This window comes from Agelaius phoeniceus, chromosome 5 (assembly GCF_051311805.1).
Source record: "Agelaius phoeniceus isolate bAgePho1 chromosome 5, bAgePho1.hap1, whole genome shotgun sequence".
Lineage (NCBI taxonomy): Eukaryota > Metazoa > Chordata > Aves > Passeriformes > Icteridae > Agelaius > Agelaius phoeniceus.
Window position 1 is genome coordinate 20,527,130 of NC_135269.1, and position 14,354 is coordinate 20,541,483.

The 14,354-nt window shown below is 38.3% G+C and overlaps 1 protein-coding gene across 7 annotated transcripts in view; it reads left to right on the forward strand.

The window, feature by feature from the left end:
• Positions 1-14,354, forward strand: part of RFX4 (regulatory factor X4) — an 87,359-nt gene that overhangs the window by 41,252 nt on the left and 31,753 nt on the right. For all 7 annotated transcript variants that reach the window (XM_077178478.1, XM_077178481.1, XM_077178475.1 and 4 more), the window contains 5 exons: positions 2,810-2,871; positions 7,535-7,748; positions 8,607-8,684; positions 10,490-10,653; positions 12,632-12,732. In XM_077178478.1, the coding sequence (XP_077034593.1) occupies positions 2,810-2,871; positions 7,535-7,748; positions 8,607-8,684; positions 10,490-10,653; positions 12,632-12,732 (619 nt within the window). The remainder of the gene's footprint in view (positions 1-2,809; positions 2,872-7,534; positions 7,749-8,606; positions 8,685-10,489; positions 10,654-12,631; positions 12,733-14,354) is intronic.

Here is a 14,354-nt window from a genome sequence, read left to right on the forward strand (position 1 = left end):
CTACCCATGAGATCTTTTTACCACTGTTACTGTTGAGAAGCCAGAACTGCTGTGAGAACAGGGACTTTCCATTGAGAAAGTAGCTCAGACTGCGTGGTCTGGTCTTGATTCATTTGCTTGTGCAAACCTCACTACAGTGATGGGAGGAAAATGATCCAACTTAGTTTTCAGATCCAAACCTCGATTGTCATGTCTGACAATTAGAACCCACTTCCCTCCCCACACAACTGTAAAGTTAACACATTTTGTCTCTAGATCTTTAAAAGCTAATAAACATTAACCAAAAATGACATATTTGTGCAGTGATTTTTCAGGTTGACAATGATATAAATTTTTTAAAAACTACATATTTGGTTCTCTGCTTTTTCCACTGATTTCAGCACACAGTGAACTCCACTTTGTCCTGCCTGATTTCCTCTCCCCTTTCAGAGTAATCTTCCTGCCTTTACCAGTATCATTGCACAGAGATTTGCATAAGCATAGCTGGATATAAACATTTATATGAACAGAGAGTTCTTTTAGTACCTGACTTGTTTTATTTCAAACACAGACATTAATAACCATGCATGTATGTACAAGCACCTAGGTGTAAGCATACCATTTTATATTTTATATATGCAGCATTAGATAAAATAGTCCTGGCTCTTTTTCCAAAGCTTTGCTTGATTATTCTTTTTTTGGTTTTTTTTTGTAAATTACTGGGAAATTGTGTTTTAAGTGACGCATACTTTTAAGATACATTCTGAGAGGTGTATTTATTTCAAATGTGCTGGTTTTGAAAAGCAAACAAAGAAAAGAAAAAGGGATCATCTGATCAGCTACTTCATTATTATTCTGTTTTCCTGAGCACCTCTGCCATGGTATGCAGAAATTGGCTGATTTATTTAAATCCCAGTAACTCCCACAGCATATGGTTCATAAAGTAGCATTTACAGTTTACATTGTAACACTTCACTGCTGCTAGAAAGACTTGAAAGTAATACGGTTTGATGCTGTTCCTAGAGGAAAAATAGAGTAAAACTATCTCTAATATTAAATTAACTGCTGTAAGAGCTGCTTTTGGAGAGAGAGATGGTATTTTCTGAATGACAACTGACACAAAAATCTCCCCCCAAAAACCAATCAAAAAACTAACACAACCAGTCTTTAAAAAATCCCCTAGCCCAAAAAAAAACATCCTCAGAAAGTAGTTCTTCAACACTGCCTTTTTTCCCACAGCCTTGTGGAGCCCCCAACCCTGTCTGCAGAAAATGAAAGAGAGAGGGGTGGGATTAATGTGTAATTAAAGGGAATTTGGAAGGCTGAGATGTTGCGGAATGTTAGATCAGTAGCTGGAACAGCATGTGGTGTTCTTTAGGCAGGCTTCATTGAATCCATACAAAAAAAGAAAGAAGGGCTGCTTGCCTGTCTGCTCATTTATCAAGCAGCTAGGCTGAACTTTCACAGCTCCACAAAAGTGTTTTACTGTTTGCTGAAGTTTTGCTTCAGAAATTAAAACTGAACAACCCAGCGACTCTGAGTCTTTGCTGCATTTTTGACATCAGCCACCTTGTGCAAAGCTCTTGGAAACCAACACAGGTCAATTTTTATGTGATGCTAAGGGAAGATGTACCTTTGCTAAAACCCCCCAAAAAGTACTGTAGAAACGGTCAAATATGTGACATTGTAATGTCTATATTTATATAGCACCTTTTGATCTAAATACATGTTCCAAAGCTTTCAGTCATCAGTCAGGATTAAATATTTATCAGGGAGGCAAAATGGGTAATGGAGAAAAAAATCTATATTATTTAATCAATTTTAATTGACTATATTCCTAGTTGAACAGTTATATTCCATCTTGCAGGCTTGTTTTCCTTTAATATTGGTTGGTGTTACCCCCCCCAGAGAGGAAGCATTTAGTGATTTATATAACAAAAACACAATTAAAATGGATTACAGATTTTAAAAGGAAGGAACTCCTTTGCAAGTAAATCTTCAAGGCTTACTGCACTTTTTGTTGCATGACTGTTCTGGCAGAAGACTTTTCCTACTACAGCAGACCCCAGTGAGAATCTGGTTCAATCCTTGGAGGTGCTGAGCACCAATCCTTTCCAGCAACAACAGCAAAGCTTTTTCATCGGGATTAGCCTGGTTGATAGAGTCTCTGGTGACTTAAGGCACAATCTACATTCATTGATTTATTTCCTTAAATGCAACTGGTCCTGAAGAAGTTTTGGTTGCAGTAGCAACATTCTTTTAATGTCTGCTGACACACTAGAGTTTGGATTCTTGATGACATCCTGCTGTTTCTGAGATCCGCTTGTTTTCCATAGATGATAAATTGATTATGGGGTATCTTTACCAATGCCATGATGAGTTTTCCTTGGTAGAGGTGATGCCCCTCTCAAAAACTGAAACCCTTTTAGAGAATCATATTTTAGAACAAGAAATGTTTAGTGGCTGGTTACTGAAGATCTGTAGAGAGCTTTGTTGATCCTGCAAAGTGACATAAGTAGTAGGCCAATTCTAATTACAGTGCTCCATAGTTAAGAGGCAGAACTGATCTTAGATTTTAAAGGTAATATGTTCTATTCCAGTAACTTCTGAAAGTATTTAAATTAATGGTAGTTAATGAAATTATAGTGAAGTTTAAAATATTTTCCCCCCTTTCAGAATAAATCAAGAGCTTTATTTCTGATTTCTCCAACCACATATTTTGTAGACATCACAGTACAGTTTTTCTACTTTTTTGTCTTAAAAGTCCATATTAATTTAAGCATTAGTGTGTGTTTCCATTTGTCTTAATATCAGTTCTATCTATTTGCAGATAATAAGACAACAGTTTCCACAACTAACGACAAGAAGACTCGGAACAAGAGGCCAATCAAAGTAAGCAGTGTATGGTATTATTATCATCTCTCACAGGGCCCCATCTGGCTCTGGCTTTTCTGAATGGGGAATGAGAACAGGCACTAATTTGTGCAGTTGGGAACTTAAAAGCAACTTTGGAGGTTCTATTGTAGTCTTTACATTATCTTATAGATTCAGCAATGATCCTGCAAAGGTGGTCATTTTACAGATTTGATTAGCAGTATTTTTCATATTGCTTTTCATCTCAACTCACTTTACACAACATAAATGACATTCACACTCAGGAGTAATGGAGCCACTGTTGGAGGCTGGGAAATAACATCAGGTTAGCATCAAGTTTCAGGCTAGAGAACAAGTGTCAGAACGCTCTTTAAAACTTAGGAAGAACATGCATTGATCTGAACTGAAACTGCTCACAAACCTGTATTTAACCACCATTTTTTCCATGTAATGAAATCCAACATACCTTTAGGTGACTAAAGAATTAACTTATTGCCTTGCCCAAAAGATAGTATTTTCTGAAAACAGTTCATCCTAATTCCAGATTGAGAAACTGATTCAGAATTTAGAATGTGGTTTCTGGGATATTTGACTTTTTCCAATTGTTGATAAGTTGTGATTCTACCAATTCATGTAGAGGATACAGCAATGTTTTTACACTTTTTTCTGCTTTTGGACTCCAAGAATTTTTTCCAGGGGAGCTTTGAATCTTTTTCTAGCAAGCATAAGGCCCCTCACATAATAAAATCTGCTTTTCTCATTAGCTTTCACAGAATCCTACAGAATAGCAAAATTGTAGTGTCTGTAGATCACAAGTGAAAAACTATGGAAGGGGAAATGAAAATGTGAAATGATGTGTTTGAAAAATTTTGTGGGTAAAGCTTCTCTTGCAAAATAAAGCCTATAAAACACAATATGGCTAAATGCTGAGAATTAAATATGCTATTAGGATGGAGCTTACATACTAAAGCTAGAATGACTTGCTCTTTAAAGAAAAAAAGAAACCAAGATGATAAAAGAAATGCCATTGAAGACAAATTTACTGTGCTCTTCTACTAACTGGTCCATGCAAAGCAGTATTTCTTTGATGGGACAAAATGTTCTTCCCCCCAGCTTGATATTTCCTTAGTTTTTATAACTAAGATTTCTTTTTCTAGAGCAGACATATTTAAGCAGCTAATTGAAATTTCATTTTGGGAATGGTCCCAAATGGAAATTCAGAGTTGCCATAACACCACTCATCAAAGCCACCAGAAATCTCTCAGGTGGAAATTCTGAGCTAGCCTAAAAGCATACTAGGAAAGCATGATAGGACCATAGTAAGAGAGTCAGGATTTTGTACTGAATATAAGTTTTGTGAAGACAGAGTGAAAGTGTTTACAAGATGCATTGTGAACGCATTCATATGCGTACCTTCTATTGGCCATCAAATCATCCTGGCATCAGCTGCAACTTTTGTTACTTGTCCTTACATTTAATGGAAGGAGTGAGCACTGCTCTATTTCCAAACCAGAACTCCTTCCACGCCAGGAGTCTCTCAGAGGGCAAGACACTCTTCATCTGCTGACTAGGGGTGTCTTGCAACTCCAAAAGCTGTCTCTTTACTCTCACTGAGACTTAATATTTCTTGCACAATTTCCCTGTAACCTGCCCGCCTGTCAGAGCAGCTTTCAGGTCACATACTCCTTTCACGCCATTTGTGCAATGGTTCTGCCCCCTGTCTAGCAAATAGGGGTTTCTGTCATGCACACAGAGACTACCTGTGTGCTATATTTTAAGATAAAATACTCTCCTTGGTAGACTCAGCACAGCTGTAACTGAGCTCTGGTTTTGTTTTCAGAAACATCTGACTGCATTCCAGTTAAGTGTTACGTAAAGAAATTACTTTAGGCATTAACACTTCAGTCCCTTTATCACCAACTGTGCTGACCAATTGCTGCCAGTATTATTTTCGTTCCACTTCCCTGCTACTGCCAAAGGGAATTCAGTCATAGAAGTGGTTAAGATTATCTGACTTCACACTGTTCTGCCTTCAGTCGTTTTATAGCACAGCTGCCTTGGAACATTACTAAGTTCAGAGCTGCGTTGGTGGTGCTCATCAGTTGAGAGCTTTCTGTTTTGCAGCTGGTTTATTGATGTGAGCATGCAGATGCAGCTGTTCTCTGTCACACTGAGCTTAGAAACAGTTCTACCACAGGTGAGCTGTGAGAAGGTAGCTGAACATAAAAGCCAATTTCTTCCTGTATTGTAGTCTGAAACTCTTCAATTTGGTACACAAGGAGTGAGTGGAAGCTACACGATGTGAATGGAATTTTGCTTCTTTCTTTAAAGGAATGCTGTATATAAGAGATCAATGAGGGTAAAAAGTATTTCACTTTAACACAAAAATAATTCTGTTGTCTGCATATTATTCTTCTACATATCAAACTTTCAAGCCCTGTTTATTGAACTAAGTTGAAGGGGTTTTTTTCTGATAGGAATACAATAAATAATTGGAAAATAATCTGTGTAAACTACTCCAGTGAATTTTTGCACTTTGGGATAGTAAAATTAATGAAAAAAGAAGCTATGTAGAAAAATTTTGGAGTTAATTTTGCTGCTGCTGTCTGTGTGATTTTAAACTCCATGGAAACCTCTTTTATGCAGTTTACTACCAAGTGAAATATACCATGAATTAAACACTGCACAGTGAAATTCCACTACATTTTCCAGGCTTGCTTTTTTTTTTTTTTCTTCACTGATTTAAGACAAAACTTGATACAGGACTGACCCCTATTTAAAGTTTAAATTATGTTTAAATTAATTGAAGTTTAAATTATACAAGCCTTTCAGTCCCACTTGCTCTTTTTCCCTCTTCCTGCCCTTCCCTGAGCAATTTGTGCTGCTGGCTCCCCAGAGCATTTCCTTTTTGGTTCCCCTACCCCAGATGTAGCACATAGGCTGTGTGTGAGTTTTATGGCCCTTATGTGCAGTGCTCACCTGGCAGCTGCCACGGACCAAACTGGGCACTTAAACCAAGAGCTGGAGGTGTTACCCTTCAAGCTAAAAAGAAAAAAAAAAAAAGCCAAACATCTACAGCTGGTGTTGTAACCATTTGCCATTAGTTACCTGTAAGAGGTTAGGAACATTCTGGAGCCTGGTTTCTTGTACGGAATGCATGTTTTGACCTAAGTGCTGATGGGAAAATTTGGAGCCAATACTGTTGCTTTCTCAGGTATTGAAGCTAGGAAATTCCATTCATACCATGTCAGTGGAATGTTTTAAGAAATGTCACTTGGATATTCAATGTTGAGTTCAAGATAGTTTTTATTTTTAATGGAAAGTAGGGAATGTCCTCAGTAGGTATGGCCAGGAACCATGTACAAGAAATTTCCTACATCACCCCAGGCCTCCTCTCAGCCCATGTCTGCTGATAGAAGAGTTTGGGCTTCCAGCTCTTTGCCACTATTTTCTGTTGGCAATTACAACATGCATGGATCTGTGGGTGAGTGACTGTGAGCAGAAAAGTAAAAGTCACCAGTTAGTTTAAACTACCATCACTTACATGCTACTCTTTAATTAATTTCATTGATGACCTTTGTAGAACTGCCTCAAGTGAATTTGTGTCTGAATGAACAGATTTGGTGTCAGCACTCTGAAATAGTAACTGACTGAAGAGTCAAAGAAGCATCCAGAGATGGAAATTTCTTGTGCCGTGATAGTGGGATCCAGAGGACAGAGTCTCATGATGATCTGATAGGCTATAAGGAGAGAAGTGGAGGATCACTGAAAAATTTGTGTAGGATTTGGCCGAAGCAAAAGTATACTAGCAAAGCAATCTTGTGCTGCATTTTGTAATAACAACTAATTTAGTTGATGGGTTGGGTGCCTGCAGCTGAGAAACTGAAATAAAAGTTAGGAAATTACAGGAGGACTAAGATGAAATCTCTGCTGCTTTGATGCAAGAATTTTGCTTGATAAACAGTGCTTTCACCAGCACCTCTAATAAAGCTGAGTGGTAGCACAAACTTGTCCCAGAAGGCCACCGATCTGTTTCCATAGCACAGCCACACTGTAATTCCTAGAGTGGCCTCACAGACAGAGTTAGTGCTGTGTCCTATCTCTCACTGATCAAAGCCCAGTGCTTGATGCTAGGGTATGAAGCAAATAATTGGAACAAGCCTTTCCCCCCCTCTTTTTTTTGAAAATTGAAGTGTTTTCAATTTTTGAAACATTTCTGATCAACTCGTTTGCAATAAAGACTTGTGCTTTTCAGGGACCAAACCAACCCTCAACAGCCTGAGAATCAGGGAGCTGAAATAACAACAGAAGGGCTGGTTCACAGGGTCTGTAGCTCTGCTTATTGCTCTACTAAAGGAGCAGCTGCACAGCAGAGCTCTGCCAACAAGTAGCATTAGGATCCTTTTTTTTTTTTACTAAGAAGTTAAAAAAGTGGAAGTACATAATTTTCCTGCCCTATAACAGAGTCATCTTATTTTTACCATAAAGAATGAAAATTGGAAGCTCAGTATATTACCACAGTGTTCTGCTGCTGAATCAATGTTTGTTAATAATGTACAAACTATTGCTCGGTCTTTTTTGCTGTAGAAATCATTTGCATTATCAGTTTCCCTTGCCTCTATATATTTTTCTTTAATTTTAAGACAATCTGCTTTATAAAATATGCATTTCTATGTATCAGGTACCATTATTATGGGATTGCAGTGAAAGAAAACTCCCAGTATTATGATGTGATGTATTCTAAAAAAGGAGCAGCCTGGGTCAACGAGACGGGAAAAAAAGAAGTAACCAAACAGACAGTAGCGTATTCACCACGATCCAAACTGGGAACATTGCTGCCCGAGTTTCCAAATGTCAAAGATCTAAATCTGCCAGCCAGTCTGCCGGAGGAGAAGGTAACACTTTGGAAATCTTTTCTCAGCTTGTCTTGGTTTCTTTTTTCCCCTGCTCTGGATGAAAGCTTTGTCTAATATATAAAGACTTAAAACAGGAGTAAGTTTAATAATGCCTTGATTTGATTTATGGGAGGCTGAAGTACTTAACTTAATAGAAAGAAATATCTTCCCTTAAAAAGGGGAGCTAACACTATCAGCTGTACAATATTTTTAACACCCATGTACGTTTTTTAAAAAGTTACATTACATACAGCAGGGCAACTTTTAAAATTATATGATGTTTGAGGGCAACTTTTAAAATATTGAGGGCAGCCCTCTAATCTGTGAACACACTTGATGGCAAACTGACAAACAGTTCTAATGCTTTCTTGAGTAGAGAGGGACTTAGTGAATTTCTTCTTCTAGAGTAGAAATTCAGAGAATCCTATTTGCACATATGACAAAAATGTTCTGGCTCCTCTTGGCTGAGCTTGCTATGTTTCTGGTTCTATTCACATGTGTAGTATCAATGTGAAGTGGACAAAAGAAAAGGGTTTTTTAGATCTTTATGTCCTAATTAGGGCCACATTCTCGTCTTTGATCTCACTGAGGCTTTTTGCTCCTCTTACATTTGAAGAATCCTATTGACAGAAAAATCCATGAATTCAAAGGGAGAATTTACTTTTGAGAAGAAAACTCATCTTACAGCCAATCTAAATACAATTTAACTGATTTAATTATTTTTGCAGTTGCACATTGATAAGATAAGGAAAAAAACTTGCTTTTTCTGTGCTCTGTGTTCTGGTATTTTAAAAGAGGATTTCTTAAAGCAGAATGATTTTTTGTGTGTCTCCTTCATTCTCCTTCATTCTTTTTCAGGTTTCTACCTTTATTATGATGTATAGGACTCACTGTCAGAGGATACTAGACACTGTAATAAGAGCAAACTTTGATGAGGTATGGTTAGAAACTGCAGTTGCAGTTTAATGATCCATAAGGTATCAATGGATTTGAGACCTCATTTTGTATGTTATATTACAGACTTAGGGGTTTGTGGTGCTCAGTGCTTTTCAGGAGCAAGGAAAATGGCTGTACTTGAGTATCTAACATGTGACTGATAGGACTAAATCTCACTGGGTGAGTTGGAGGAACAAAGGCAATGAGAATGTTTTTGCCCCCTGTTCTCCAGCAGGATTAAGGTAGATAATATCCCCTTACAAGATGTTGGACAATCCAGTTCGTACAACTCAAGAAGTGTGTCCACCACAACTTTTCGAAGCTTTTGTTGGGACTGAGCTGTCTGAAGGAATTCCTCTCTGTGCTCAGCAGTGCCAGGGCAGGTGTCACAGCAACAACAGTGGGCTCTGCTGGTCTGTTAACAGCAATGCAGAGCTGTGGGGAGATTACAGCCTCCCAGATATCCCAGAGAGCCGTAGCTGAAGTCTCCAGTTGCTCTGTTGTACTGCAGTGCAACTAGGAGTATACACACTGCTCATCAGTGAACACCATCTCTTAGAGATGTTTCAGGCTTGTACCTATTGATACCTCACTGAATTTGAGGGATTGCTAGCAGTGCACGCAGACAGCTCTATAATTAGAGCTGAAAAATAAAATGTTACTGGAATGCAAGCAGGTTTATATTGCATGAGAATACGGCTACTTATCTAGGATAACAAATCTGGCCATAGAGATACTGAGGACCTGATTAAAATATGATATTCAGATCCTGGAGGAAAAAAAAAAAATGGGTCTTTTGACTCTCTCTTCTGAACAATGAGAGAAAATTCCTTGCTTTTCTTCTTTAATTCTCACATTCTTTTGGTTTAAATCTAGTTTTGCACCACTGTACTAAGTCTAGAATTTTCCATGTGAGAAAAATACTTGACACATTCAGGACATTTAGGTGGATGAGTCTCAGAATAGTTTCTTAAAAGCAAGATGCTGTATTTTATTAGTTTTATCATGATCTCTGGTAGGGAAGGGGCTGAGCAGCAACAATATATAAATGGCAAATACTCTTTGCTACACATGGTGTGGTTGCTTACTTCACTACAGCGTGTGTGCAGAAAGTTATAATTCATGAGTGCTGGTGTTCTGACCCCTATGGAACTGATCATATCATTCTCTGAATAACACCTTTATAGCCTACATTCAAATTTTCAGAGGTATATTTTGCTGTGTCTGAAATCTCTCCCCTGTTTTGGGGGGTTTTTTTGCCTTTTGCCACTTTTTCTCCACTTTCCTTCATAGTGGAGGAAAGATAAAATCCAAAAGTGTAGTGTTTCTTTCCAAAGCAAAGTCAGAAAATGGTATATTGACCCTTGTAAGCCATTTGTTATCCTCTTCTCCCTCCCTCCCTCCCTCCCTCCCTCCACCAAGGCCTAGATTGCATTCCTTTGTACACAGGGACAGAGTGCAAAGACAGAGAAAAAGGCTTGATATGTGGAAGCCAAAGAGCTAAACTCATCAGCCACTGATGGAAGCTAAAAATCCAGTGATTTCCATGGGTGTCTCTACTGCAGTGACACAAAGACTCCCTGTCACCAGCACTGAGTGCCTCCGCACCTTTTGGTTGATTGTCCCATTTTGTGCTGCGTTACAGTACAAGCCTGTGTAGTTAAGGAACATGCCTTGTCTGTGTTGCACCCCCTTAGCCCACCTCTAAAACAAAAGCTGTGTAAGCATGATCATTTAAAGAGAATGGTATTTGTGGACTTTGATTATTTTAATTTTACCATTCCTGCTTCTTCTCGTGATTGCAGGTTCAAAGTTTTCTCCTGCACTTTTGGCAAGGGATGCCTCCTCATATGCTGCCTGTACTGGGTTCTTCAACTGTAGTGAATATAGTGGGAGTTTGTGACTCAATTCTGTACAAGGCAATTTCTGGAGTTTTGATGCCAACAGTACTGCAAGCCTTACCTGACAGGTAATTGACCCCCTCTAACTCAGCTGTCTTTGTTACATTCCTTTTCTTCAAGAATGACACCAGTTCTCAGAGAGCTGCTTGCTGCCATCCATTTTCTGACTTTAAATCACAGTGTCATTTGAAAGGAGTTCATGAGCTTACATGTTCCTGAAAGGATGTTCAGATTTTAACAAGACTTGTATTATGAAAGACTTGGAGGGTTGAGGGTTTTTATGTAATGAAGGATACCACCTACTTTTTGGTTTCTTAATGTTCAGCTAAACCCAAACTGAATTGACTATTCCAATCCATGTAGTAGATTTCAGCTGGTCTCCTCCTACCTGGAGTTCATGTGAGTCCAAGAATTCTTGTTCATAGAGGTAAAGCAGGAAAGAGCAATCCACAGCAAAAAAGTGTAATCACTGAGTGTAGTCAACATGTTTCCCCCTCTGGTTTTACTTGTGTGCTCATCAGGAAGCCATCTTTTTCTAAATAGTCTTGTACACCTTTAATATTATTTGACTGATGTGTTCTTGACATGGAGTAATTTGTTAAGAATATTGCTTGAGGAGTTTTTTAATTGGTACTGTGTGTTTAGCCCTTAAGATTTTAAAGTTTCTCTAATCAAGGAAAACGTTTTCACAATGTTGTTCTGCTCTTCTATGTGCATTTCATGACTGCTAAAGTGAAAGTATTTTACACAAGACATCTGCTATAAGCATAGGCTGTTCTTGATAAGACATGTACATTTTTACAGGCTTTGCCCCTCACCCCCCCAAATCTATTTCATTGGAAGGATTAAACAGAACAGCAGTCCTTTTCTCAAGCTGCTTAGTTCTTTCATAGCAAATAAGGAGAGACTTGAGTGTGAATATAGACTTTTGTAATGCATATAAAGGGCCAGATTGTGGCTATTAAGCCATAGCCTGCACTGGAGGGGGTGAAGAAGGGTCTCATTGCAATGGAAGCTCCTGAAGGAAATCTTGCTGACTCAGCCAGAATCCTCTGAGATACTTCCTGGGAACACATTCTGTCTATCCAGAAAAGGCACTTTTTAGTGAGCCTAGCAGTTGTCATCCATCCCCTGTTCTCTTTGGGTGTTTCTGTGGAGCAGAGCAGGCTGATGGCCATGTTTATTTTACTATCTTGCTGTCCATGCAGTGTGCTAGGAGTACAAACAGAAAAAGCTTCTTGGTTGAAAGGGCAAAGTTCCTTGTATCTTTTCTTTCTCATTTGTGCATTTCTAACATTGCTACAGGCAGTGCAGCTTTGTCTGTCAGAGCCAATTCTTAGGATCCTCTGCACAACACTCTGCAACTGTTCCTGGGAACTGTCATTTTTTACTGAGGATTCCAATGAGAAGGGCAGAATGAGCTGCCTACCAAGTTTAATAGGAAATGATGGAACCATCAAGAAATGGTAGCAAGAAAGAAGAGAGACATTTCACTTGTCTGGGAAAGTTCCAGTCCTGTGAAGGGCTAAGCAGGCAGGTCCTGCTCTACCTCCAGTTCCCCCCCTTGTGTGGGCTTGGCCTGAAAATTCCTCCCCACCACCATCACCTCTCACTAACTGGCTCTGGCCTGCAGCAGAATTGCTTGTTGCTCCACTTGAATATCCCCTTGTACATGTGTAGAGATGTGGGCATAACTGAGCTGAAATCCAAGCTTTGATTTATTGTCTTCTTTAAACAGTTGTGAATTCATATTTGTGGAGAGTGGCAGGGAATGATTTTATTTAAAATAAAAATACTGTTTGTAAGTATCAAAGCAATTTCTGAACAGAGATGGGAGGTTTTTACCATGGTGATAAATTTTGCCTTTCTTGCAAAAGTTGTCAGAAGTTTCAGAAATTTTTCTTCATGCCTACAAACCAAAATATATTAGCAACTCTACATAATAATGAGTTGTAAATAAATGACTCATGGTCTTCCCACGATCACAGCTTTTATAGTGCAATGCACAGAGTAAACACGGTGTGATGTTGTGATTTCTTTTTTCAGTTTGACGCAGGTGATCCGAAAGTTTGCAAAGCAACTGGATGAGTGGCTGAAGGTAGCTCTCCATGATTTACCAGAAAACCTACGAAATATCAAATTTGAGTGTATGTATTACTCAATCTCTCTCCTGTTAAATTGGGAAGGATAATGTTTATTGATCACAAATTAATTGGAAGTGAGACTAGTGTTCTTTTAGGAATTAAAACCTGTCATCATTATAAATCTTGTATTCACTTAGAATCTCCGCTTGTTAATGAGAACCAATCTCATTTAGTGAAATGAGGCACCACTCAAAATGAGAAATTCTTTTCCTTTCTCGTGGATTCTGATAAGAAATTAATTTTGTTGATAGTAAGCAAACATTAAGGATGATATTAGGCAAGGAAAATTATTAAACAAACCCTTAGGCTAGCAGAATTTGAATACAGCTTGAGGCCCTTGCTCAAAAAAGTGCCAGAGTTAGAAATGAAGGAGATCAAATTACCCTGTCACCACAGGAAAGGGCACTAGTCCTTTTCAAACGTGCTTTGTAGATGCCTGCAGTGCACATCACCTATTGATAAAGCCTGCTTTATTTCACAGCTCTCAATTCTTTGCCTTTCATGAGCACTAAATTCCACACCACAAAGTTAAAGGGGAAAAAAAAAAACTAATTTAGGAGAAGGATTAACTATTTTGATCAGCGTGGAAAATTAGGTGAATATGTTACTGAGAACAGTCAGGATGGAAGTTGGAACAACTAATTTCAGGGTGTTTTGAACTGTTTACTAATTTGTTTTAAAAATTAAACGAAGTCTGAACTGCAGATATGCTTTACATCTTTTTTCAGTTCAAAAATATCAAGAATCTTCAACAGCAAAATCTTTGCCAGTCTTACAGGCAGACAGAAAGGGATGGACAGTGCACTCTCTAGTCATTCTCAATCCACATTTTTTAACTGCCTTTATGCATAGAATGGAGGGACAGCTTACTCTGTGACCACATATAAAATCTCTTTGGATAGATCTGCAAATATAGTCCTTTTGATATAAGAAAAATACTTATACTTATGTGCACCCTGCCTTTTGCATGAGACTTTGTTGCTTCTGCAACTGTTTCCTCCTCATCAGAATTTGTGATAAGGTACACAGCCAGTGGAGGTACTGACACAAAGAACTGCAAGCTTTGGTCATTTTTGCACTTCCCAAGACACTGATTTCAGACAAAGAAATGCACAATATAACATTTTAAAAGCTTATTTTCCAAGAATAGGAAATATCTTAATACAAGGTCCATACCACTTGCAAACAACGAGCTAAACTGGGAAAGAGGACAAGTACCTCCTGGACCATTTCAGCCCATAATGTATTAGTATGTCATGCAAATTGTTTTCAGAAACTTTGATCAAATTCGACCTGAAACTGGATCAGAGTTTAGCCCCTACTAGTCCAGTGAAAAGACTCCTCCAAAACTTAATTGCATGAAGATTTAGCAACCTTTTCTCATTTCCACATATAGCATAGCTATTGTTATTTTATGTGCGCTTATTCTTGCACCAACAATTTTCTTTCTGTTAAATAGTTCTTTCTGTTCTCTAGCTCCTTTGTGTAGCAAGAGAAAATTTGCTATGCTGAACAAGCAAAACTTTTCCATGGTCCTCTGTTTCTCTTGTCATGTCATTATTCACAGCATCTATAAATAATTGCTTGTAATATGCCCCAGTAAAATTGATTGAGCATCCAGATTT